Here is a 24175-nt window from a genome sequence, read left to right as displayed (position 1 = left end):
GTTGAATTTGCTCTTCTGCAAGTTTGATCACTTACAAAATTATGTAAGACACAGGTAGGTAAAAATGCATGGTCGAAAGAGGAATTATTTATTTGATAAATTACCTGATAAAGGTGTTTCTGCTACCATGGGATTTTTCCAGCAGACACAATTTATAACTCCAGTGCTATCATCCACTGCAGAAAAAAAAAAAAGAAAATCAAGAATTACAGAGTAGGAAAGCAGGTAGACATGTTTGGGGAAGTAAAGATACATAGATGTGTAGGGAGATAACTGCCAAGGAAATCTCAGCCCAACCAGTTTGAAAGGGAAAGTGAGTGTCCAAATCCTACTTATACCTCTGAAATAATTTCCACAGTAATTTCAGTCATGGAAGTAGCTCAGCACGAGATGTGTTTATGTGCATGGTCACCAAAGTAACAGGAATATTCTCAAGGAAAGATCAAGCACTAATTTAAATGATGAGGCTTCAACATATATATTGAATATTAAAGGGTTTTAATCTCACTGACAAGGTCAGAGAAGAATCGGTGTTGAAAGCCAGAGTCAGACAAATTAAAACAGGAAGCCAGGAACAAACCACAGAAGCATCACTGTTACAGTGAGAAAACAACATTTTACCAGTGGGGGATACAACCATGTGAATAAACCGGAAGTGCTGCTGCACAATCTTCCATCTTAATGTTGTGTTTGTACAAGATGATGCCCGAGGAGCAGAAAGGCAGCTCCTCTAGCCAGGAAGGACAGAAGACAGCACATGCTCATGGTTCTGCTCTAGGCCAGGAATTCCCAACTTAAAGGATAGGTAGTGGTGGCATGCATGCCACTTCCGCTGCAGAAAGAGCCCAACACCTTCTCCCCGAGCACGGGAGCTGTCTAGTTTTTCCTGTTTTACCAGTACCCAACCAAAATAAGTTTTATGATTTCTGCCCCAGGCACTGCATTGTCAATGAACAGCAGAAAAAAAAAATCCAAAGGAAACTAAAAACTGTCAGAAGAATCAGTTGTTCTACAGATCAAGAGACTGTATATAGAAGGCCTGTCCACCAAACACTTTCTATACAGAAAGGCACCAAATGTCTGTGAGGGATCATCCAGCCAATGCTCCAAGCAACCTTGCTTCTTGAATGTAATCATCTCCAATACTCAGATTCCACTCTTCACAAATGGAAACCTGCAATTTTCTTCTGCTCCTTAAACCACATCCATGATTAAAAAAGTAACATCAATGTTTACCAGGAAGGTGCTGATTGGTACCTGCAGTCACTTCCTCCAGGAACCATAGTGTCAAAGCAAAATGCCTTTGCATTGTCTCACGTGTTTTGAAACAATCTCCCTATTTAGGGGGGTCTAATTTCAAATTATTGTCTTGCCTTCCTGTTTCCCAGTAGTTTAGCTGCACATTACTATTAGCAAACATATAACATTTACAAGATGCATGCAATTCCAAACTCCACCACAAAAGTATGCTCATCTTTTCTATTCCCCTTTTGAGCTGCTGTGTCTGCAACTATTTCAGCAGCTTTAACTTTGTACCAGAGCACAGATAACAATCTAACTGGTAGGATTTCCTCTCCTTGGTATAGACAGACAGCAACTATTTTAGCAGTCAGAACCTACATAAACCATGCCAAGCCATCCACGCAAGCCAGCAAGGGCAACGAGAAACAGGGCAGATGACATTTCACTATTACATTCCTAAAGCTTCTACATGTTCCAGCTCTTGACTGGCTGTTGCACCAACTGAAACACACTTCCTAAGAAGGGCTTGGAAACAAACCAAACAAGACTGAAGGATTAGGAGGCCACACTCCTCCTCCTTAATGTAACAGCTGAAATTGAAGTCCTGGAGAGATTGACCTGTACGTGACCACACAGGGAATCTGAGAGCAGAGCAAGGCTCTGAAACAAAGTTCACCCATTCATAGACAAAAGCTTTGAGCAAAAAGACAAGTAACTCCTGAAGCACAGATGAATGAGAACTCTTGCAATTGTATTCTAATTAGACAGGAAAATGTTAATCTATTTTAAATGCACTCAAAGGGTCTACAAGCTTTTGAAAGCTTCCTGTGCTCCCTGTGCCACCTTCCTCATCTCTTTGGGTTTAAAGTTTTGTTTATTTGGTTTTTTTGTGAGTTTGCTTCTCCCCCCACTTCCCTGTTTCTTTGTTCGTTTGGCTTTGGGGTTTTTTGACTCTTACTTAACTACTTGAGGGGTAGTACTCTCAAAGCTACTTTAAATGAGATAATTGCATTCATTTTTATTACTTTATGACAAAAAGGGTATGGTTCTTGTAAGGCCTGCCAGAACCTACTGAGATCCTGGTAAGATTTTTTTTTTCATTTGTTATTATGGCAAGCGCTTTTTATCCTTTCAATTAGGTTCTGGAGTACAAGGAAAACCATATGTGATCTTTGATTTTGTTAGAAAGGAAAGGAGGAAAAAAAGAGGTCAGAAAGGTGCATTAGCTAAAATATGAGCTTAGTCAAAGCTACATTTTAATTAGATATTCTTCTCCTAGGTGATCATAATAATAGCAATAAACAATCACATAAAAATGTCAAAATCAGGTTTTAAAAAATAAAAGTTACATGCTGTGTCAGACAGGAAAGAGTCAGTTCACTCCCTTTTACAATTATTGTTTTATCAGCAGTTCTGGTTTTCAGCAGAGAGGACCTAAGATTCTTTAAAGTGAGCAGTGTGTATTCTGAAGCAGACAGATAGGAAATGGGGGGTGAGGGGGTATAGTGGCAGTGACACAAAGACATTTCAGTTCCCTATCAGAGAGAAAGTACAAAGGGAGAATTGCTTTGTAAGTCACTTTTAAGCAGACGGAAAGAGAGCAAGCCTTGAGCAGTGTGTGGCACTCCAACTGATGCAACGCCCGATCCATGACTCACCAACCAGAGCCTTGAACTGAGAAATGCAAGAAGTTACAAGCAGGAAACTGTCTAAGAAGTTAAAATTTTACACTGGTGGAGTTGGCCTGACTGAAAGGGAGGGCGGGCTGGGGAGGGGCACCCTGGCAGGTAGCCTGAAACTCAAACCAGGAACTGCTGGAACAAAGCGTGGAGTTGGATGAGAAAGGACAGCAGGGAGCCAGGCTCACTGAGAGCTGCACTTAAAGGTTGGCTGATCTGACACTAAGGCCTCACTTCCAGCACTCTGCAGTTTCTTTTTATTTCTATTTGTCCATTTTCTGCCCCAGTCAAACATTTTCAACAGGATTACTTGTTAAACAAATGCTGAGGGCAGCGCGGAAAACCTTTGCCCATAGAATTGTTTTGCCTTGGTCATTTTGATTCTGTCTTCCTCTGTTCTCATGAAGTGATAACTGTATTTGCATACTAGTGCAATAAAAGAATAATAGATGAAGTTCAGTTTATGTTTCAACACTTCATTACATCAATTATGTCTCCATCTCTTAACTTAGGCATTTGTTTACCCTGTGCCACTTCAAGTGCCAGAATTTTGTTCTTCAAAATATTTACTGACAACTTATTATTTAGCATTACAGTGAGGCAATAACAAACACTCAGAAATTAGACTTAAAAACCCAAAATCTAGAAAATACTCACTCTAAGACACTTGAAAGGAGAGCACAGAGTCAACTCTGAGCAGCTGCATCCTGTGCAGGGTATGTTGTATGCACCAGCAGCAGTATGATGCAACTGCAGGTGTTGTGGAACCTGGGACCTGGCTAAGTCGTCAACTGTATCTTCACAATACTCCTGTGTGCCAGGGAACTGCTGCTGACTCAATTTTATAAGCAAGGAAATTTGGAAGAAGAGGCACTCCATGACTTACCACCGTCAGGTGGAAACCCGTGGCAGAGGAAAACACTGGGCACAAGGGCTTCGATAGGATCTGTGCATTTGGCTCCCCTTCCCACTGAGAGGTGACCTCCCCCCACCTTTTGAAGCTTGCCACATCACCACTACTCCACTCTGCTTTTCTTTCCAGATGAAAAAGGCAGCTGAACAAAATGACAATCAGATGTTTCCATGTTAATAAAACTGTCTGAATACTGGGAAAAGCAATAGGGAGGAGACAACTCCCAGCTGGTGTTGGCAAGGACTGGTACTATGATGCTTGAGTTAGATTTGCTAAGACTCTTGTGCATCTAAACATAAACAAGCTCCTGACTGCTATTAAAAAGCTATTAAAAGCTGCCTCCAAGATACGACAAAACATACAACAAGTCAGAAGGGATTTCTAAGGTTCAAAAGAGGAAGAAGTGATTTCCCATTTGCAGGCACTGTTAAATCCGTTTTTACCTCACCAAAGGAACTTCATATATATGAGAGGAAAGTGGTGGAGTCCAGTGACAAAGCAACAACCAAAATTAAGATTTCCTACATGACCCCAAATGAATCAGTTACTCTGCTGTAACTATTTGATTCTCTACTTTCGAAGTGAAGATAAACAGTAGCTTCCCTAAATTTGCCAAGTAATCTGAGCTGCAGATATACATTGTATTAGGATAAGAGCACAGTTGTTTCAAGAAAAGAAAATGATCAAACAAGGAAGCCTTTCAGTTCTAACAATAACTAAGATTAGAAGGCTGATAACTGCAAGAAGAAAGAAAAGAAACTTTTCTTACCTCCATAATTATAAAAGGCATCTCGCTCCTTCTTTTGAACCACTACCCCAACAACATCCACCTGTCTTATTGGATGTCCATTATAAAAGAATATACCTAGACATAAAACATGCTTGATTAGTGTAACTATTTCTTTCAACATCCTACCCTACACAGTCACATTTATCAGCAAAACCCCATCATTTTTTACATATTTAATATATCTGATATTATACAATGCCTACACAGGAAAAATCCCCTGGACACTGAAAGAGTAGGAACACTAAAAGGAAAAAGTATCAGCTCCACTTGGGACACCAAAAGCTTGCTTTTGTAGAGTGTCAGAACTTCATTAACCTCTTGTTTTCTTTGGATCTGAAAAACAGCTGCAGGCATTAGGGTTTTTTTTTTGTTTGTTTGTTTTGTTGTTTCATTTGGGTTTTTGTTTTGTTTTGCTTTGCTTTGTTGTTTGTTTGTTGGTTTTGAATTTTTTTTTTTTTTATCTTCATGAGGCTTCAGAATAAATAATAGAACACAAAGGAAGCAGTTTGAGCTTCTCACAATGCAGCTGTTCCTGATTAAGGCAGAGCCTCCGAAAGGAAAACTAACATAATTCTGTCTTTCATTTCTAGAAGAACAGGAGCCATGGGGGCAGGGTGAGAGCAACAACCCTCTCAGACTGAGGAGTACACTATTGCAGTCATTGTGGACTGCATCCTGAACTTCAGTTTTTCAAAAAAAGATGTTCTAAAAACATCCCTTCAAAGCTATTTTTGTGCATCTATAAAGATAACTTGAATAACACATAGAAACATGTCCAGGAAACAGTGAGAAATCAGAGCCCAGTGGACTCTGACAGCACTGAGGTTGCCTCATTCTGTAATCCCTTTCAAGAGAGTGACGAATGTTGTTAACAAACACCAATGTAAACATTATACGCTGAGGCTTCACAGTGCACTATCAGGAGGATAATAGGGCAAGAAGCTCCAAATATGCCCTGGGCTGGCTAGTTTTCAGTGAGTGCGTTTTCTCCAGCAGTATTTTTTGAATACTGCTGCTTTACTGAAGTATGCCATCTGGGATGTTCAATAACTGTCTTCTGAAAACTAGATAACTCGAGGGACTCCGAAGGGAACATTTGGCTCCATACACTGTGGCAAGTGTTATTCTTACAAAGGAAAAGAGAAACAAGGCAGCAAGGGAGTCAGAAAAATGTTCTGGATTAAAAAAAAAAAAAATAACCCAAAACCAAAATCCAAAAATAACTTGTCCTACATAGCTCGCAGCCTTAAGTGAGCTTGAAATTAACTTTCTTCATGCAAGACAGAGAGAAAATCCAAAAGCTTCAGAAGAAATCACAGGTGATCAGCCAAGCAGATCATAAGCAGAAGTTTTGCACATGAAAATCCATTGCAATGTTTTGAGGGTGCATTTATCACTCTCATCGTAGATTTGGCTGTACTAATCATGCAGTCATGGGTCAGGTCAGGCACAGAGAATGTCTGGCAGGTCTGTCCACTTCTCTCTCATCTACCAGGACACTGCTATAGAAACCCTCAACGGAGATGCTCCCAGTGCACATAGTTATTCACTGAATCTTACAACGTCTCAATAAAAGGTCTGGGCTGGTTTCAGGGTAAGTCTGTAGAGCAGAGACTCCGAGCTCTTGATTATGCAAAGAAGCAACATGTTATTATGTTCATTTCCCAGTTAGTAAGCTGAGTTTTAGCAAATGACAGAGACTGAACAAAACTGGTTCTCTCCATCCCCATAAATTCACATAGAACTCCACCCTTACTCTCCAAGAAACTACTCAAATTAATGTGAAAGATGAAATTATATTCAACCGATTAAAAGGTGTTGGACTCGATGACTTCAAGGTATAAATTGGTTCTCCTACCAGCTTATTTGTTCAAATTACGTCCACATTGGCAGCAATGAAAATATACCAAACATTTGAATCTACGGACAAACATGTTTTTTGAGGCTCCTAATAACCCAGTAAACAGCACATACAGCACTAGGCTCTTACCACAACAGGAAGCCACAGCAGGGGTACAAGGGGCTATAGATACAGAGCTCTCTAGGGCAAGTGCTGGTCATGTCTTTACCAGCATTACTGAGCACTGAGCCGTTTGACACTGCTTTAATTATTATTACCTCCTTTTATGCTATTTGTAGCTTCCCTCTCTTGTTGATAAGCTGTCACAATGCAGTGGTGCATGATAACTCTGAGAAAAGCTTATTTCCATGATGTGATTATGTGTTACAACCGAGTTTGACACCCACTCTCATTGCAAGGCCTCTAAGACAACACAATTGCTGTTTTTATCTGGGAGGTTTTCCAGCCTTTTTGTCACCATTTATAGCAGGAAAGTAATTGGCCAGGTTTACTGCTTTCCTCCGTGTTGTTTTAAGGCATTAGTCATAGTGGCATCAAATCCTAATGCTTAAAAATGGAAAGAAAAAACTCATTAGGTCATTTAGTCCATTTCCTCAGGGCCAATACAAGACCGTTTCATACAGTAAATTCCTGGCAATCTGTACAGTCAGGATATAAACAATCCCAGTGAAGGGCATCCCTCCCACCTTTTTCCTTTTTGGAAGGCTGCTCCATGGTTTAGCAGATGCCATTCTAAGGATGTTTTTCCTGACATTCAGTCTGTATTTCTTTCCATTCCTCCTAGTTACAACTCTTTGTTTTGCAGTCATTCATTCTTAATTACCATTACTGAATGACTGATTTATAGCCAATCATACACTTCGCTTCAGCTGGTCTTTAGAAGCCCATTAAAGGCAGGAAACACTGACAACAAACACCTACGTTCTTCCTTCCCCAAAGTATATTTTTTTTTTAGTGTTTCTGTTGTGCTATCATTTGTTGCTAACAAATATGACATGCTGAAAGGTATCTGGTTTGGTATATACACAGCACCAGGAGAATAAAAAAAAAATTCAGGATGTTGGTTCTATCAAATTTCATTATGTTCTTTAAAGTTTGGTTTAGAAAATTATACAGGACTGCAAGCAAGCTCAGATGTGCAGAACGCCAGGTGCACAGGAAGTGGAGAAAGCTCACATGCACCAATTGTAAAGGCTGGTATCTCAACATAACAGATACCACTTCCTTAGGATCATCTTAGGGGAAAAGAGAAAATAAAGCTGGAAGAGTTTCTAAAGCAGAAGCCAACTCACTTAGGTAAAAGAACAGGAAGAGAAGTGAGAAGGGAAATTCAGGTAATTTAGAGGTAAATAAAGAGAGTAGTATTGTGCTTTGTAGGACTGTTCTTGCTATCAGGAAATATTTGTTGGTGTTTATAAGGTGAATTATTCTAAATACATTTTTACCTGTGTATGTACAATTGTCCAAGTCCAAACCACAATCCTATTCTGCTGACATTTGTTTTGTATTTTGTTTGAAAACAATCAAAATACCTCTAATTGAAGCATAACAGTTTTTACCAGATGCACTTGCTACACCAGTATTACTGTAAGACTGTTACAAGACAGTTTAAAATGGCCTCTAAATAATACTCACTGTAAGACAAGCATTAGTCTGTAGCCTAATTCGTGCAATGGATTTAAGACAAAAGTCTCCCACCATGATACTAACAAAGAGATAGATAGATAGATAGATAGATAGATAGATAGATAGATAGATAGATAGATACTGGGGTTTGGGGTTTGTGAAGTCCCTTTGTACATAAAAATGGTTGTGAGAAGAGCAAAAAAACCCCACCAGTCCTTCACTTCTGCAAAAATAGCACTGCTGCTATCCTTGCTGTTAAAGAAAACTAAGAAGAATAACAAACCCTACAAGGCAGAGCATATTCAAGAAGAGACAAACAGATGTACCTTGTCTCTGTGGACAGAAAAAAATACAAATAAAAGACACAAACAAAACATGAAAACCAAACCAAAGACACACATGATGTTCATGAAGCATTCTGCAATCCTTTAGTAAAAAGCACAGCATAAATTGATTATAATACTCTGTGCATCATAACCTGTATGTACAAATACATACCCGGCACCTGTTTAGATTCTCTCATTTCTCTTATATCTTTAATATAGAGTCTTGCAAATGCAGAAAATACAGGATCCATCCCCCAGTGTAGAGAAGGTGTCTCTTCCTCATACTTCTTGGACTCAGAATGCATTCAAAACCTGTGAACACAGAAGGACTTGTAATTGTTTTCTACACAGGAGAAGAGCTGTTCCCATACATTCCAACTGAATAAAAAACAGCTCATGAGTTTATACACAGTAATATGAGTTTATCACAGCTGATGATGAGACACAGGGGTTGATCTAATACATTATATTTATTTATCAATATTTCATGTGTCACCACATGAAGTATTCAAAATATCAATACTCATGATTTGTTTGAAATACTGAGAATCAACAGCAACAGCATTTTCCCCAGTTTCTTAAAATGAAACAGAATTTCAGGGATTTTTCCCCATGAATCCATAGACGGAGAACCAAAGACAATACTTCTTTAAAAGAGCAGGATTGTGGGATACTAATTGGTTACTTCCTGTACATGTGATTATTATTTCCCCCGTCATTCTTTTTCCCTCCCATAACATATTCTTCTCATTGTTCAACCTGTGCTTTATTGTGGAGGTGGGGGAGGATGGCCTTACATAAAACAAAAGCAGCCAACCCTTCTTTATTTTGGACACATCGTTTCCATTAACTTTGAAATTGTTATTTTCCCCTTTTACCTCTTCAGATTTTGCTGTTTCATGTCTGGTATCTTCTGCCATTACCAGATCCAATTCTCTGCTTATCACTGTGCTGATGTCAAAAGCTCAGCAATCGATTCAGGAAGGGTCCTCATGAAGATTGAGAAGCTGAAAATACTTTCTATTAGCTCCTCCTGTATGGATAGCTAAATTGGTCACCTAAAGCTCTCCAGGTCACCCTTGAATGGGCGTGAGCCCCTTTCAGCTCTTGGGCAAAGGTTGAAAGTGGACTGATTTTGAATAGTGCGTAACAGGGATGAGATTTGCAGCTACTCCTCCTGAGAGGGAGCAGCTCCCAATTAGGGGTGGCCAGTGATCTGTGCAGTCTGCAGGAGACACGTCTGGCTGCTGATGTAGAGGCAACGCGCCATGAATATCACAGTAGCATCCTGCTTCTTTGAGAAACTACAGAGCTTGATTCTGCATAATTTCTCTTTTAATGCTTAAACTTCAACTTGATGGGAAAAAAAAGTGTAGCACAACACGGCAGAGTGTTGCTGATATCTACTCTATAGCATGTAAAGAACTACAGGTGACAATCAGATTCCTTTCCAACTTTTATTTTATTTTATTTAAATAACAAAAGGTTAGTGTTGTTTTGACCTTCCTTAGATTGGTCATTAAATTTGTAAGATCTTGAAAATATTTGATTTAGTCAGTTCCACCAGCCACTTCACCACTGAGTAACAAACTAAGTAGTTTTGTTTACATATGGATCTATATCTCTATTCCCACCACAAACAGCTTTTCCCAACCTTTCCCTTTTGCACCTGCAAGGAATACTCAAAGACATCTCACCATCCTTTTTTTAGTCAAGTCTCCCCACAAAGCACCCTTTTTCTGCTGCTGAATTGCAGACACTGCTCAACAGAAATTTATAAACTAAGCTGTTAAGTGTTTGATTTTAACACAAGCTGCTATTCCTCCATATGGCAGTTCTTTGGTTACTTGCCATAGACCATGTCAAATTTAGACCATAAAGTTTCCCAAGCAAACAAATGGTTTAAACCTGTATTCTACTTAGCATGATCATTGTCTTAAAAAAAATAGTCTCCTCATCTCTCTTTGTTTGCAGTCTCTAGTACAAAGTAATATTCCTTTCTGCACCATGCCCCCCAGTTTGCTCTGCATGGTTGCAAAGCCTGTCATAGCTCAGCACTCATTTTTCCTCCTAGACAGACATCAGACTGAGTTAACATGCCAAAGAGAAACAATCAGGTAACGAGTCTGTCTAACCTTCTGTATTTTGGGTAAGCAGCCACTCACTGGGGCAAAAAGCAGAAGTCACCCCTGCACATGTGTGTGTCTGAGAGGAAATCAATGAAGCAACTCCACTGGATATTAAAAATATCTGCATTTTGGTGTTTCAGTAAACAGTTGTCAAGCCTGAAATGCCCAAATGTGAACAGAACAAGTCCAAACAATGCTTTTAGCTTAAATGAAGCATCTCCATAATTTTTTTTATGGCTTCCCTTTTCTGAAGGGAGAAGGATTTCTGCAGCAAAAGCTCTTTCTATCTCAGAAACTACTGAAAGTTAAATCTCAAGTTGTGGAGATCACTTCTCATGCCTAGGCTGGGTTACAGCTCTTCACAGGAGACATTTACACCCATCACATCCATCCCCACGTACAGACCACTCTGCTTAGTTCAAGTCTGCTACAGACACACAAAGTTTTATCTTACAGATCTGGCAAAGATTCCTTGACAAAAAGTAAATCGTGCCCCCAGCACTATGAAGGTAACACAAGACTCCTTCAAGTCCACAGGACAAATCTGGTGAAGCCCTGAGTTACAGACATTCCATCCACACCAGGCTGGGACAGTGAAACCTTATTCCAGCTGCCCACTCACCTTCAGCAATGTCTGACAGGCACATGAGGGGTGTCATGCAGGGCAATCTCCCCTGGTCTCTTCATGGTCCCAACAGCCTTCCCAGCCCCCGCCACCACCCAAAACCAAGACTATTCTTTCTTCTCTCCCAAGTGGCCACTTGGTTGCTACATTTGCAGAGTGACCTATTTAAAGCCAAAGCTTGTGGTCAGTTGGAAGGAAAAGCTATTTACTGCCTCCTGGAATTACTGCTTGCCTCCACAAACTCCTATTACAAGCCTGTTCTTCTCAGCAGTTGTCTGTTTGCTCCTATAGCAAAGGAAGATGTTAACCATTTCCAAGTATCCATTGTTCAGTGAGTCCAAGCTTGTTTCAGGCAGATGGATAGTATTAGAAAACATAATTCCTACAAGGCAGACAAAACTCTTCCAATCAGTTTATCTTTTGCTACATAACAGTATCTTCCCGGAACTTTTTCTTAAGCTGGCACAGGAAGCCTCTCCATCCCAGGCAGAATGTGCCAGAGGTTAATTAATGAGTCATCCTGGCAAAAGTAGAACTTTCCATTATGCTGGAAGTGTTTTCAGCTCTTAACTGGTACCATTGGTGATATGCTATCAGCAAGGAAGATAAGAGCTGCTTGTACAATGAAGATCCAAGGGGCAAATAGCCTGCATTGTGGAGATGCACAGCATTATAATCAATGAGAGCACAGACAGTAAACAATAGACAATTCTGAACAGATACTATAAGTACAAGTGTTTAAGAATAAAACTGGCTTTTGCTGTAAGATGGTGATCAGGTTTAGCAATAAAAACAGAGTCCTAGCGAAAGGTCATCCTTTTCTGCATTCTGTTTTAAATGCAGTGTAATGATTTCAGGGTTGCTGTAGTGCAAGGAATTCAATCCTGCTATAGGAGAAAAAGGGCAAGAGAAGCATCTGGTCCACAGGTTTATTAGATAGAAGATATCTGTATTCTATTTTTAACCCCAAAGAGAGGATACAAAGCCATAATCAAAACCAAAAATAGAATTAAGTTCTTCTGGGGAAAATAACTCTGTTTCAAGGGCAAAAATCTAATGTTTACATAATGGATATCTATATACAAATAAACAATAAACCTCAATTTGAGATTATCCTAACCTATTAAAATAAGGCTGTCTCTTTCACCTACTGCTATCAGTGTTAGCTTTCCTGACTGTACTGAGAAGCAAACCAATTCCATAATCCTCAGAGTTATCTTGTGAGCTCAGCAAGGTATTATCCTAAAAAGGAAAGAAGGGAAACCAAGGAAAATTGGCACCCTTCCCAACATTGCCACCACCCAAAACCAAACCCATCCTGAGCAGCCTACCTGGTAGCCTTGTCAGAATAGCTTCCTAATTAACACCTGAGCGAGTTTTTCAACAAGAATTAGCCCTGGCCAATAAATTTGTTTGCTCATATTGTGTCCACCACGTACTTCTTTCAAAAAATGTAAATGGTCTTCTTCCAATCTCACTGAAATGGAAACCTCAAAGAAGAGTATCTGTTTTAATGTTTCTTGTAGTCTTTTCTCCAAATTTGATTAACAACTAAAGCTCTGAGAGAAAATTGCCCTAGTTTGAGATTGTTTGGAGTCAAGAAAAGGTGTCTTGCCAGCAGTTGTCTGCAACTACTCTGCAACTGCTGGCAGACTGCTGCAGAGATTTTTTTCTCAAGTTAGCTGTGAATCAAAACCAGAGAATTTATGCATTAATACAGGCAGCTTAAACATCCTACCAGGCCTTCACTCTTCTCCAAAGACTGCCACTAGTGTACCAGCACTAATGATTTACACAGGAAGCAGACCCTAAGCTCTTGGAGTTGCCAACCCAGTGCATTAAAAAAACTTAAAGTAACCACTGGTTCACTTACATAAATTAGGCTACAAACTGTGGCTGTCAAAGAACTGCTTCATAGGTCAGCCATCCCTGCCACAAAGAAAGCAACTTGTAGAAAGAGGAGCAGAGTCAATAGCTGGGTTTTGTAACACCCTCTGTCATCTGAATTGAAATCATCTGCGTCTGAGTCAACACTCTATGTGACAAATGAGTATTATTCAACTCTTCACCATCAGCAGAGGCAATTCCAGCATGATGCAGTCAAAACCTCCATATTTCAAGAAATGTTTTTAATTATCCACAGCCACATACAACATTTTAAATTAAAAACAAATAAACCCACTATATTATTATACAAGTAGATCTTACTGAGCTGGGAAGTAAAGCCTTTGGTGACAGTTAATACAGAACCAAGAATCTAAAACTGAAATTCATTCACAGATTTTTAAAAAATACATTATTACAAGAAAGTTTCCAACACTAGTAACAAGATGAAAGCCACCACTGAGACCAAAACATATTACTCAAAGGCAAAAATAAGGCTCCTGGAAAAATTAGTATTGATATCAACAGCTAGGTAACAATAAGGTAAGGTCAATTTGGCTCCACTCTTTAAATGGTTATTCCATTAAACATCAAGGTAGGGTAAGCCCTTCCAATCTTTCCTAATAAACTACCTTCTGCTTCTGCTCCTGTACATTTTGATGCCACATGCTGCATATCCTGTAGGTTTTATATACATAGCACGTACAATTTGATTTTGAAAACATTGTTTCAAAATAAAATTAAGAAATATAGAACTCCTCTGAAGTTCCACAAGTTTAGCACTTTTTGAAATGTTACTTGTACAAGGGTTTAATGTTTGTCTGTGATCTACAGGTAACACATTTAACCAAAAGAAAGAATTACAGATTTTTTTTTCCTTAAAGATACTCCTTGAAATTTTAAACATAATGCAGTCTTTTAACTACATTATATTACAATACACTTCCCTGGCAATGGCAGTGCAAGGCAAAGGGCCCATCACCACAACCTTTAGCCAGTAGGAAGTCTATCAACAACACAGAAAGGCATTGCCCACATGCCCATAACAACCAGGATACAGACAGGAGAAAGATAGCCTTGTTTTATCAATAAACTGACACCACTGTTGTGTAACAATCTTCCAGTGGAGTTATTGTAACCTGTAACGTGTTTTCCTCTCTCTGATTTTTTCTTTCCACAGCACTGCCTAGAAAACCTTCTGGACATGCACATGTGGCTACAGGAGACCAGACAGACTGGCTCCTCCAACATCCACAGTCTTGGAAGGAAGGGAGACAAATCTTGCAGTTCCAGACTGCCTTCTTTGGCACTGAAACTTGGTTTATATGCAAGTTAAACCTTGTAACGAGCGCTCTATTTTCCAAAAGCATGATTCTGGAAATCTAACAAGGAAGCATGTAACAACATAAACAGTAGAAGAAGCTCTTTCTGATCCTTGTCCTGTGCACTTGTAACAAGATAATTACCCATGAAAGAGAAATCAGCAAATCACTCAGCAGACCAGTCAACTCATTCTATATGTATATATTTCCCATGATCACCTGCAAGCTTACCAGAAATAAGGTATTCAGAAAGCTTCACCTACTTCACTTACTTAATTCACTTCACTTACTTGTATTTTAAAGCTATTGGATAATCACACTGAAGTGCCTCCTTCCACTAATTCCCTAACCTATCTCAAGCAAGGGCAGAAGGAAGCCTATGAAGATGATTAACTCTCTCTGAAAGCTCTTAATCACCCACGGTGCTGCCAGAATGAGCTGAGCTGCTGAAAAGACATTCTTTCCCTGGGAGAGAAGGTTTTCAGTTATTAGTGATAAATAAAAACAAACAAAACTAAAAATAAATTACTTCTTATAAATAGTAAGTTTCTTGCCTGGCAAAAGAGTGGTATGAAAGCTTCAATAGCAAGAGGATTCCAAACAGTTTCTTGGAAAAGGGATTTTTTTTTTTTTGATAGATATGTACAATAGGGAAGTGATCCTGCCCCTCTACTCAGCCCTAGTGAGGCCTCATCTGGAGTGCTGTGTCCAGCTCTGGGCCACTCAGTACAAGAGAGACATGGAGCTCCTGGAAAGGGTCCAGTGGAAGATGATTAGGGCTCTGGAGCATCTCTCTTATGAGGAAAGGCTGAGGGAGCTGGGCCTGTTCAGCCTCGAGAAGAGACAACTGAGAGGGGACCTCATCAATGTCTATCAGTACCTGAAGGGAGGGTGTCCAGAGGACGGACCAAGCTCTGTCTGCTCAGTGGTGCCACAGCAACAGGATAAGAGGCAAAGGGCATGAACTGATGCACAGAAGTTCCGCCTGAACATGAGGAAGAACTTCTTTACTGTGCAAGTGACTGAGCACTGGCACAGGTTGCCCAGAGAGGTTGTGGAGTTTCCCTCACTGGAAATATTCCAGAATCATCTGGACACAATCCTGAGCGATGTGCTCTGGAGGACCCTGCTTGAGCAGGAGGTTGGACCTATCCAACCTTACCCATTCTGTGAGTCTGTAGTTTACTGGTACAACATAAAGGAATGTTAACTCCTTCAAGGGAACTAACAGAGAAAAGAGAATAAAACCTAAATCACCCTGGCTTAAGGCAACACAGTGATCTTTCCAACTTTGGTATAGCAATGTTACATAGTGATACATTTAATGCCACTTCCTGAACGAACATTTTCAAATTTCAGAAATTTGGGCAGAAGAGGCAAACACTGTTTAATAGCTTTCTGCAGCTACTGGGCCTGTCAACTCCATGGCAAGGTTGACTCGGTTTCTAGAGGCAAGTGTTCCATTTCCCTCCCCCTCCTTTAAATTGGTTTATACACCTGGTGTAAAGTAGAACAGCCTCTGGAATAAGTCAGAATTTATACTAACATTCATAGCTCAACAGAGCACTTCGTTACAACCAGACTTCAAAATAATTAACCTACCATTTGGTCTAAGCACTGAGTTGTGATTTGAAGTTTTCAAAATATTCGTGGCACACACTAAAGCATAAGATTATGACAAACCCGCTTAATCTTCTGAAATCAATTTGCATTTTTCTTTGCTATGCAAGTGAACCTTTTAACTCTATCAGAACACTGTGAGACTGCCTGAAACATAGTGTCAAATAACACTATTGTTGGTATATACAAAGTAAATAAAATTGGAATACTTTTGAAATCTCAGAGGAAACTAGGACCGTCATAAATTTTGTGAGCATAACTAAAGACTGAGATTTCTCATTTGAATCCCTTTTGGAAGGTTGAGACATAACAGTTACTCCTCTTAGAAAGATTCATACAGGTGGCCTGACACTGATCTTTGATTCTAGACCAGCCACATTTGTTCTTTGGGTTTTTAATGGTATTCCACAATTTTTTTTTCCCACCTCCACATAAAGACTCATAATGCTTCCTGTCTGAAGGCTGTTCCTGTAGAAAAATGTTTAGACATCCCAAAAGTCAAATCTTTGCAAAATGAGCGATAGCAAAGAAAAAACAAAGGGGAAAAAAAAAAAAAAGCATTGAGACTATATATTATTACAGTACTCCTACTTGGAGAAATTTGAACTATCATCCCACATAAGAACAAAGCTTTCATTATGCTTTTCTGTGTGCTCCCCACACAGGTCCTCTGAGCCAACATCTAGGAAAAGTATCAAAAGTGTGGGGGTTTTGTATCAAAAAGGGTACAATTCCCAAGCTGCTATTCTCTGAATTTCTTTTGCAACTGTGCCTTCTTTCTGAGGATTAAACTTTTATACCTGAAATCAAACACAGGATTTCTTAGTCACACCCAGGTTGTTTTGACCCGGGCTCTAAACCAAAAAATTCTAGAAATGCCAAAGGTGTATAGATATTTCTTATTCCTTAAGACAAATTGTTCTGCATCGTCCTTTACACTGCATTCTGTGAATAATCTGAAGAGTAGGTTCTTCTCAGCTAAGGAAAGCTGTCTCACAATCCCTTATCTTCAGCTGCTAAACTATCAGGACCTATTGAAAATCCAGAGATTTTTAGTCCTTTACTAACTTTTGGGTCAGCAATTTTTGTATTTCTTTGAGGATGTTCTGAAACAATGAATATCTTACCAATGTTCCCTCTGAGGTCTGTCCAAATCTCATCCTGGAGAGGTGGTATAGGACTGATACAGAACAAACCAAAACTGCTCAGGAATACCTGTCCTGCAACCTGAGTGTCTCCTCAGTAGCTTTTCTCCTTATGGAGCAGAGGGAGCTAAGCTTGTTTGCTGGGAATGATTTTTCCTCAGATAAAGTTTAAAAACCAAAGTTTAAAAACTTTATCAGGATCCTATCAAAAGGCACTAAATGGACATAACACTATTAAGATTCTTGAAAGAAAATACCTCACTGACAACAGTGGCTGTAAGTTCTTCCATGAATCACTGTCACAGCTAACACGATAAAGTCATTACTATTTCTGACTTCTTGGTATGTAAAAAAAACAACATCCTTTTATAAACTAATTTCAGCGTCTCCTCAATTGCATTTGAATTTGAATAGATGCCACTCCCTACCTCGTCCTCTGAAACTGAAGTCATTCCTGAATACTGTATCCAGAAAAATACATTATAGATCAGTCAGAAGCCACAGGAATTATTTTTCATATAGGTAATTTTATTTCCTGCTACCATTCAGTCCACTTAGTGCAATGGGCTTTTTTGGCTTAGTCCGTAAATATCGCTTGGTGTATTATAAAACATAATTTTGTGGATTAGCTATTGAAAGTCCCTTCTGTCAAAAAAATAAACATTTCAGGGCACTTGAGACAAAAAGTGCATCACACCACAATGCTCCATTTTGTCCTAAGCAAGTGCTAGTGCCCAAAGTTTGCACACACTATTGTTGAACACACAACAGCTGCTGTTTGCCTCAACAATTGACATATTATTACATCTCCACTCATTGCTACTGTACCAAGATGAGATCCTACAAAAAGCCAAATTCTACTTTACAACACATAATCAACTATTCTTTTGACTCCAATATGAGAATTGCACAATGGCCTAATAAAATCTAGGCAAAAAGAGAAGAACACTGCACACACAAGAACTGTTATAAACATGGTTGTAATAAAAATATAACATTATTCAATGAAAAATCATGCTGGTTTTTTTTTTCAGTAAAATCACTTAATATTTTAAGATCTAGCTTTGCATTAATAAAGAGTTGGTATCCCACATTCTTTATGTTAATTCTCCTTTTTGCTAGTACAGACATCTCCAATATTGTACCACTGCAACGTCTCTCTTTGAGATGTTACTAAAGAATCAATAGTCTTTAGGGCTGTATTTTCCTTTATTGTGTGCTGGGGAGAAATGTTCCTCATTTTCAGTGTGGTATATTTTTAATAGTAGTTGTAGAAAGCATAATAAACTTCCTTCTTATGCACACCACATAACCAGGACTGGGTTTGCTGGCTGGCTGGCTAGCCATATTAAAAAAACAGACTCAAAAATAACTGATTTTCATACTACAGGACAAGTTATTTGGTCCCAAGATTACAGAGCCGATCAAGATCACAAGAGAACACAAAGTCCCTTCTGGAAAAAAAAAGGCTCCTGGGAAACAGAGGAAGAAATTCAGGATTTGCAGAAAGAAAAGCAGCAATACGTGTGGGTTTTTTGTTCCGATGTTTTTTGTGCCAGTATTGACTGAGAGCAATACTGAGATGCAAAGCTATCTTTATCCCTTAATAAATTTCTAATCCTAGCTGCTATGTGAACTAATGCAAATTTGAAAGCCACAAACAAAAAGAGCAAATCAGCTTGTGACTGCTATGCAAGAGGAAAAGGTCTAATTACCATCTGGAGGAAAGACAAACATGGTGAAGCATTTGTAATACATGCTTTCATGTGACTTAACTAAAGCTTCTAATATCCATCAGATGGAGGGGGCTCTGCGAGTTTTAAATACTTTGCCTTGTGTTCATGTACAGTTTTGATCAAATAAATTGTTTTAAATTAAATATAATCTCAAATGCTTTAAATGGTTAGAAAGAATAAAGCATTATGACTAAGAGTAGTAATATTTTAAAGGATATTATTTTAAAAGAAGCGAATATTCTAGATAGACTTACTCCTGCATGGTTCTGTGGAAGATTGTTGCAGTCATCACAACACTGAAAGGACTTTTATTACACTAACCACTGTATTAAAAAAAAAATGCAACTATCCACCAGTGCAGCTCAGTATTTTAATATTAACTGAAAATTCCTATAGAAGGAGTTTTTAAAGTAAGTGCAAACTAAAAAGAAACCAGCCTTCTTGAGAAATTTTATATAAAGATGTGAAATTTTTAATTGCATTAGTCAGGTAATCAATGAAGAGAATCAGCCATGTTAGTCTCAAGTAGTTGACACCTTCCATTAAATCTGAGATTTGCTTCTCACTCCCCTCCAATGATATATGACTGTTTCTGAAAATCAGTCTTGAAGGTGATTTTCCTGTAGATCAACTGGAAGCAATAAGAAAAACCATATTTCTTTTTGCAAGAAATTCAAAGAATTTAACATATTAAAGCTTGAATGCCTTTTACCCGCTATGTTTCCAAGAAATATTCCTGTACTATTTGTTGAAATATCTGATCCTTATTCAAGATTTCAATGTTTATATTATTGTTTTTTCTTCTGACATTTAATATAAGATAAAGTTTATGCAATAAAACATCACAGGTTTACTTGGAAACATTCAGGTAACTTGGCAACTTTTATATTTGCTCTGTCATCATTCCCAGAGGAGTTGCCTGACATGAAAAAAGTGCACTCCAAGAGTTCTGCTGGCAGTGCGATCTCCACAGGTAGGAAGAACTCTCATCACACATTTCTAGGACAACAGTTAAATACTGTGATAAAGATCTAAAGTGGGGAAAGGTGAACTGCCCTCTGAAGTTACATTTCCCCACTGACTACTGGAAAAGCATGGCCAATTTAGAATAAACACACAGATTTTTCTGAAGCCAAAATTAGATCAATCCTATTCCTAAACACTTTAAACACTTTTTTTTTTAACTGCAAACATCAATTAATACCCTTATACGCTGAAGCTTCCAAATGCCACGTGTTTCTATGGCAATTCTTAGATTAACTGGTCCTGCAGTGATGTATTAAAAAAAAAAAAAAGTGATCATCCCCCTGTACTGGTGAGGCCACGCCTCGAGTGCTCTGTTCAGTTTTGGGCTCCTCACTCCAAGGATATGGAGGTGCTGGAGCAAGTCCAGAGAAGCACAATGGAGCAGGTGAAGGCTCTAGGCAATTAGTCCTACACGGAGCGGCTGAGGGAGTTGAGGGTGTTTAGTCTGGAGGAGGCTCAGGGGAGGCTTTAACAGCCTCTACAACTACCTGAAAGGAGGGTATAGAGAGCTGAGGGTCGGCCTTTTCTCATGGACAGGAGGACACCGTCTTAAGCTGCACCAGGGCACATTCAGGCTGGACATTAGGAAGAATTTCTTTGCTGAAGGAGTGGTTAAGCCTTGGAACAGGCTGCCCAGGGAGGTGGTGGAGGTACCATCCCTGGAGGTGTTCAAGAAACGACTGAATGGGGCACTTGGAGTGCTGTGGTTTTGTTGACATGGTGGGGGTTCAGTCCAAGGTTGGACTCTCTGATCCCAGAAGTCTTTTCCAACCTTAATGATTCTACACACAACACTCACCTCTCTCAAGGCTTCCAGAAAATGGATAACAAGTTGATGCTCCTCAAAGGAAAGCACACAGCCAGAGGCAAACCTCTTATATAACAGAGAAATAAAAACCTCTTTTAGCCCTCTTTTGTACTTCCCTCTTCACCTTGCCATAAACATAGTTTATTAATTGATGATGCTGCTAGCTCCTCTGTACTTACCACCATGAATTAGGGCATTAGGACACAGGAGTCAGGTACGAAACAGAAAGTACAGAGGGGTCACAGAAAAAAGACACAAAGTCAAAAATCTGCCATGTACACAAAGAGGATGGAAATATCATAGAAGGAAGAAAAACAGTATCTTTAAGATCAATATACAATGTTGAAAGTGACTGAAAACACTGTGGTACTTGAAATCCACTGAATTGAGGTGCTCCTATGAGAAACCAAAACATTCAGAATATAGAAAGGAAAAACGACTCATGATGAATGAGAGAAGGGAGATAAAGGTCAGGTACGGGAGAGTCACCAAAACTTTCTCACAAAGCCAGAAGGAATGAGGAAAGTTACTAATGCTACGGTGGTACAAGGCAAAGTATCAGAACTTAATTCCATAAAATCCTGAAATCCAAGGAAAAAGAAGTCAGACTAAGAGGGAAGCAAAGCAGCATTTGGAAATAACTTCAGATACAGAGGCTGCATACACGGGGTCTTGACAAAACCAAGAATACAAAAAGGAGGTTAAAAAGGAAGATGGTGAGTTAACTAGAGGGATCTAGAAGTTGCAGTGGTGCTTAGAACTGAAATGATCCAATACAGCACAAAAATTTAACTTTGGGAACAGATCAGAAGGGAAATGGTAGAGCCTATGAAAAAAATGCTGCCACATAACTGGAAAATACCAATAAAAACACCACATACATCAATTAAAGAAAACAGAAAGGCCAGTGTTGAGTGCCAAAGGTGACAGACAGATTAAGACGGATAAATTAAGAATTACACTTCAGATTTAACCACGAACAAGCCACCTGTGACCTTACAGCAGTTCAACAAACTCAATCATCTGAAAGAAGGCTGCAGATCAGTGAAAGCACGGATGGACAGGAAGTCAAATCAGTACAAAAATATACCATTAAATATTTTGAATTAACTGAAGACTGGATGTAGGGCTGCAGTGAAAGGGCAATGTATGCTGTGAAGAACACATTTCAAATTAAATTTCTGAAGTGTTTACTTTCAATTAAAAAAAAATGGAACAGTTTAAATGAAACAGAAGTGGAACCTGAACAGGGAGTTAAGAACAGTGACAAGTGTGACTGAGGCAATGGGAAAGGACGGTGATATTAAGCAGCAGAAAGTATAAAGGAGACTTCTAAATCACAAAGAGACGAAAAAGATTGCCATAAAGAGTTACAGCTATTCTTAAGCCAATATATTTGATGAACAATCAGGATAGTTCTTTAACATCCTCACTTTAACATCTTCCGGTGACACGTAAAGGAAGCACTGAATTCGCAAAAAGCATTGCTTTAAATTCCTGAAGGAGAAGTTTTCATATAATTCACTTTTACCTTTCTATCCTTACCATCTGGAAACATTTACAGTTGCTAAAAACTCCTGCTATCAGGAACAAAAAAACCACACACACAAAAACCCAGGCTTCATGCAGCCTCCTTCATACCAGGAAGTCAAAGCAAATTGGGAAGGATTTGCTACTAGCACTTAACCTTCACCTTACAGAGTTTATTTTTAGGATTGAGTGGCAAGCTGTAACTCCAGAATGAAAGAATAAGGGAAAAAACAAGACTGAGCCACAGTTCTCCATTCAGTTATACTGGTTTTATCTTGAATTGTTAAAGTGCAAACAAAAACAAAAAAAAAAAAAAGAAAAAAAACCTTAAAAGCAAAACTTTATCACTAGATTATTTGCTCCTTTCTCTCTGCCAGCCTTTCATCTTATATTTTTAATGCTATATGAATTAATAGCTCTCTGGAACAGGAAGGCTTCCTTTATAAAAGTCTAAAGCAATACATTTGCAGTACCTGCTAACATTTAGCCACTGGCAGGATGACACTACTGTCCTTGTTCTGCTCTAAGTCAAACTCTTATCACACACAAGTTCACAAGAAAACGACCCATTGTAGAGATGCTGTGTGTGAACTACTGACAGTCCAACGTTCATTTATTAACAGAGCTGTGAAAGAACCAGGCCCTGCTACCCCATCCCATTGCTGCCAGCTCAGCTGCACTTGGTCACATATGGCTTACAAAGTTTTCTTTTAGTTTTGCATTTATTTCCAGTTCTTACAAACTCTGACATTCACGCACACACCTCCCACCCCCCTCTGTCGTATGACACTAACCCTGAGGCTGAAGAAAAGATAATCCTACCTAAATACAAGAAATTCATGCTATGGCTTTGGATTCCTTTTTTTCCCATCCTCCAGCAATCAATCAGTTTAAATAAACCGATGGAAATTAGTCCCAAAGCACTTTTTATCCAAGAGAAAGATAAAAACAAAATATTCAATTAAAACTATTAATGAAAATTATTATTGAAGCCATCACTGTACTTTAACATCCAAAACAAAGCTATTATCCCACCTGACAGGGGAGGAAAAAAGATTATACAGAGAAAAAGAACTTTAAAAATTAAGGTTTCAGAAGCTAAATTGCTGCTGGTAACACTGAATAAATCTTATCAATCACTCTTTATTATTGTATTTAACCCAAACTATCTCCATGAAACTTGCAAATGAGGTTAATAGATGGAGCCAGCCAGCCAGATCACAGAAGAGAAAATAAAAGCTTGGATTGCAGTTGTTTCTTATTATTGCCCTCAAAAAAATAAACAGTTTTGGCTTTAGCATCCTCCTCAACAGTTTTACATTTTGTGGCCAAGCTGTCAGCACAAAGGAACCACAAAGCCCAACATAACTTTTGAAAAACAAACGTTGATTATTACAACAAATAAGGTTAGCAAGAGCATTTGAAAGACTCTCTGTTCATGGGGTGGTACTATCCTTGAAATGGACTTTATACAGTTTAAAGAAATGGACTCCTAACAACGCTGTTGTTTGATTCATAAACTCTTGGTGTCAGGGGCCATCCCCGTGTTCTGGGGTAGGACAGTGCTTGGCACAGGGTGTTCCAGGACATTATAAATACTATTAGCACCACTAATTACTCAACATACATCACCAGCATATTCTTAGAATGCTTCTACCCCAGCAGGTTTCAGCTAAAAACCAAACATTGTTAACACACGATGCAAAGTTCAGCTCCAGGCTATTTCTATGCCCTTTCTTCCTTTTGAAACGCCTTTCTAACATTCATTACTACACAAACCTGTACTATTAGAAAACTCCTTTGCTGAACTCCCTTTCTTGATTCAGCCCAGGACTTTCTGCTCCTAAGAACCGCTTCTTTCAAGGAGGTTATAAAGGCTGCAATATGAACCCCATCACGGATGTATCTCAGTG

General features: G+C 39.0%; 1 protein-coding gene across 2 annotated transcripts in view; it reads right to left on the bottom strand.

Moving 5' to 3' along the window:
• STN1 (STN1 subunit of CST complex) overlaps positions 1-24175 on the bottom strand; it is a 48952-nt gene that overhangs the window by 23566 nt on the left and 1211 nt on the right. Inside the window, exons 1-4 of one of the 2 annotated variants that reach the window (XM_050305221.1) lie at positions 13065-13083; positions 8610-8749; positions 4604-4699; positions 105-176 (exon numbers count right to left, since the gene is read on the bottom strand). In XM_050305221.1, the coding sequence (XP_050161178.1) occupies positions 105-176; positions 4604-4699; positions 8610-8742 (301 nt within the window). In that variant the 5' untranslated portion in view covers positions 8743-8749; positions 13065-13083. Of the gene's footprint in view, positions 1-104; positions 177-4603; positions 4700-8609; positions 8750-13064; positions 13084-24175 lie in introns of those variants that run through there. The other variant, XM_050305222.1, reaches the window with a different exon arrangement.

This window comes from Myiozetetes cayanensis, unplaced genomic scaffold, assembly GCF_022539395.1.
Source record: "Myiozetetes cayanensis isolate MyiCay16 unplaced genomic scaffold, myiCay2020 scf10, whole genome shotgun sequence".
Classification (NCBI taxonomy): domain Eukaryota; kingdom Metazoa; phylum Chordata; class Aves; order Passeriformes; family Tyrannidae; genus Myiozetetes; species Myiozetetes cayanensis.
The sequence above is the reverse complement of the archived record's forward strand: the minus strand, read 5'-3'. Positions and strand labels throughout refer to the sequence as shown.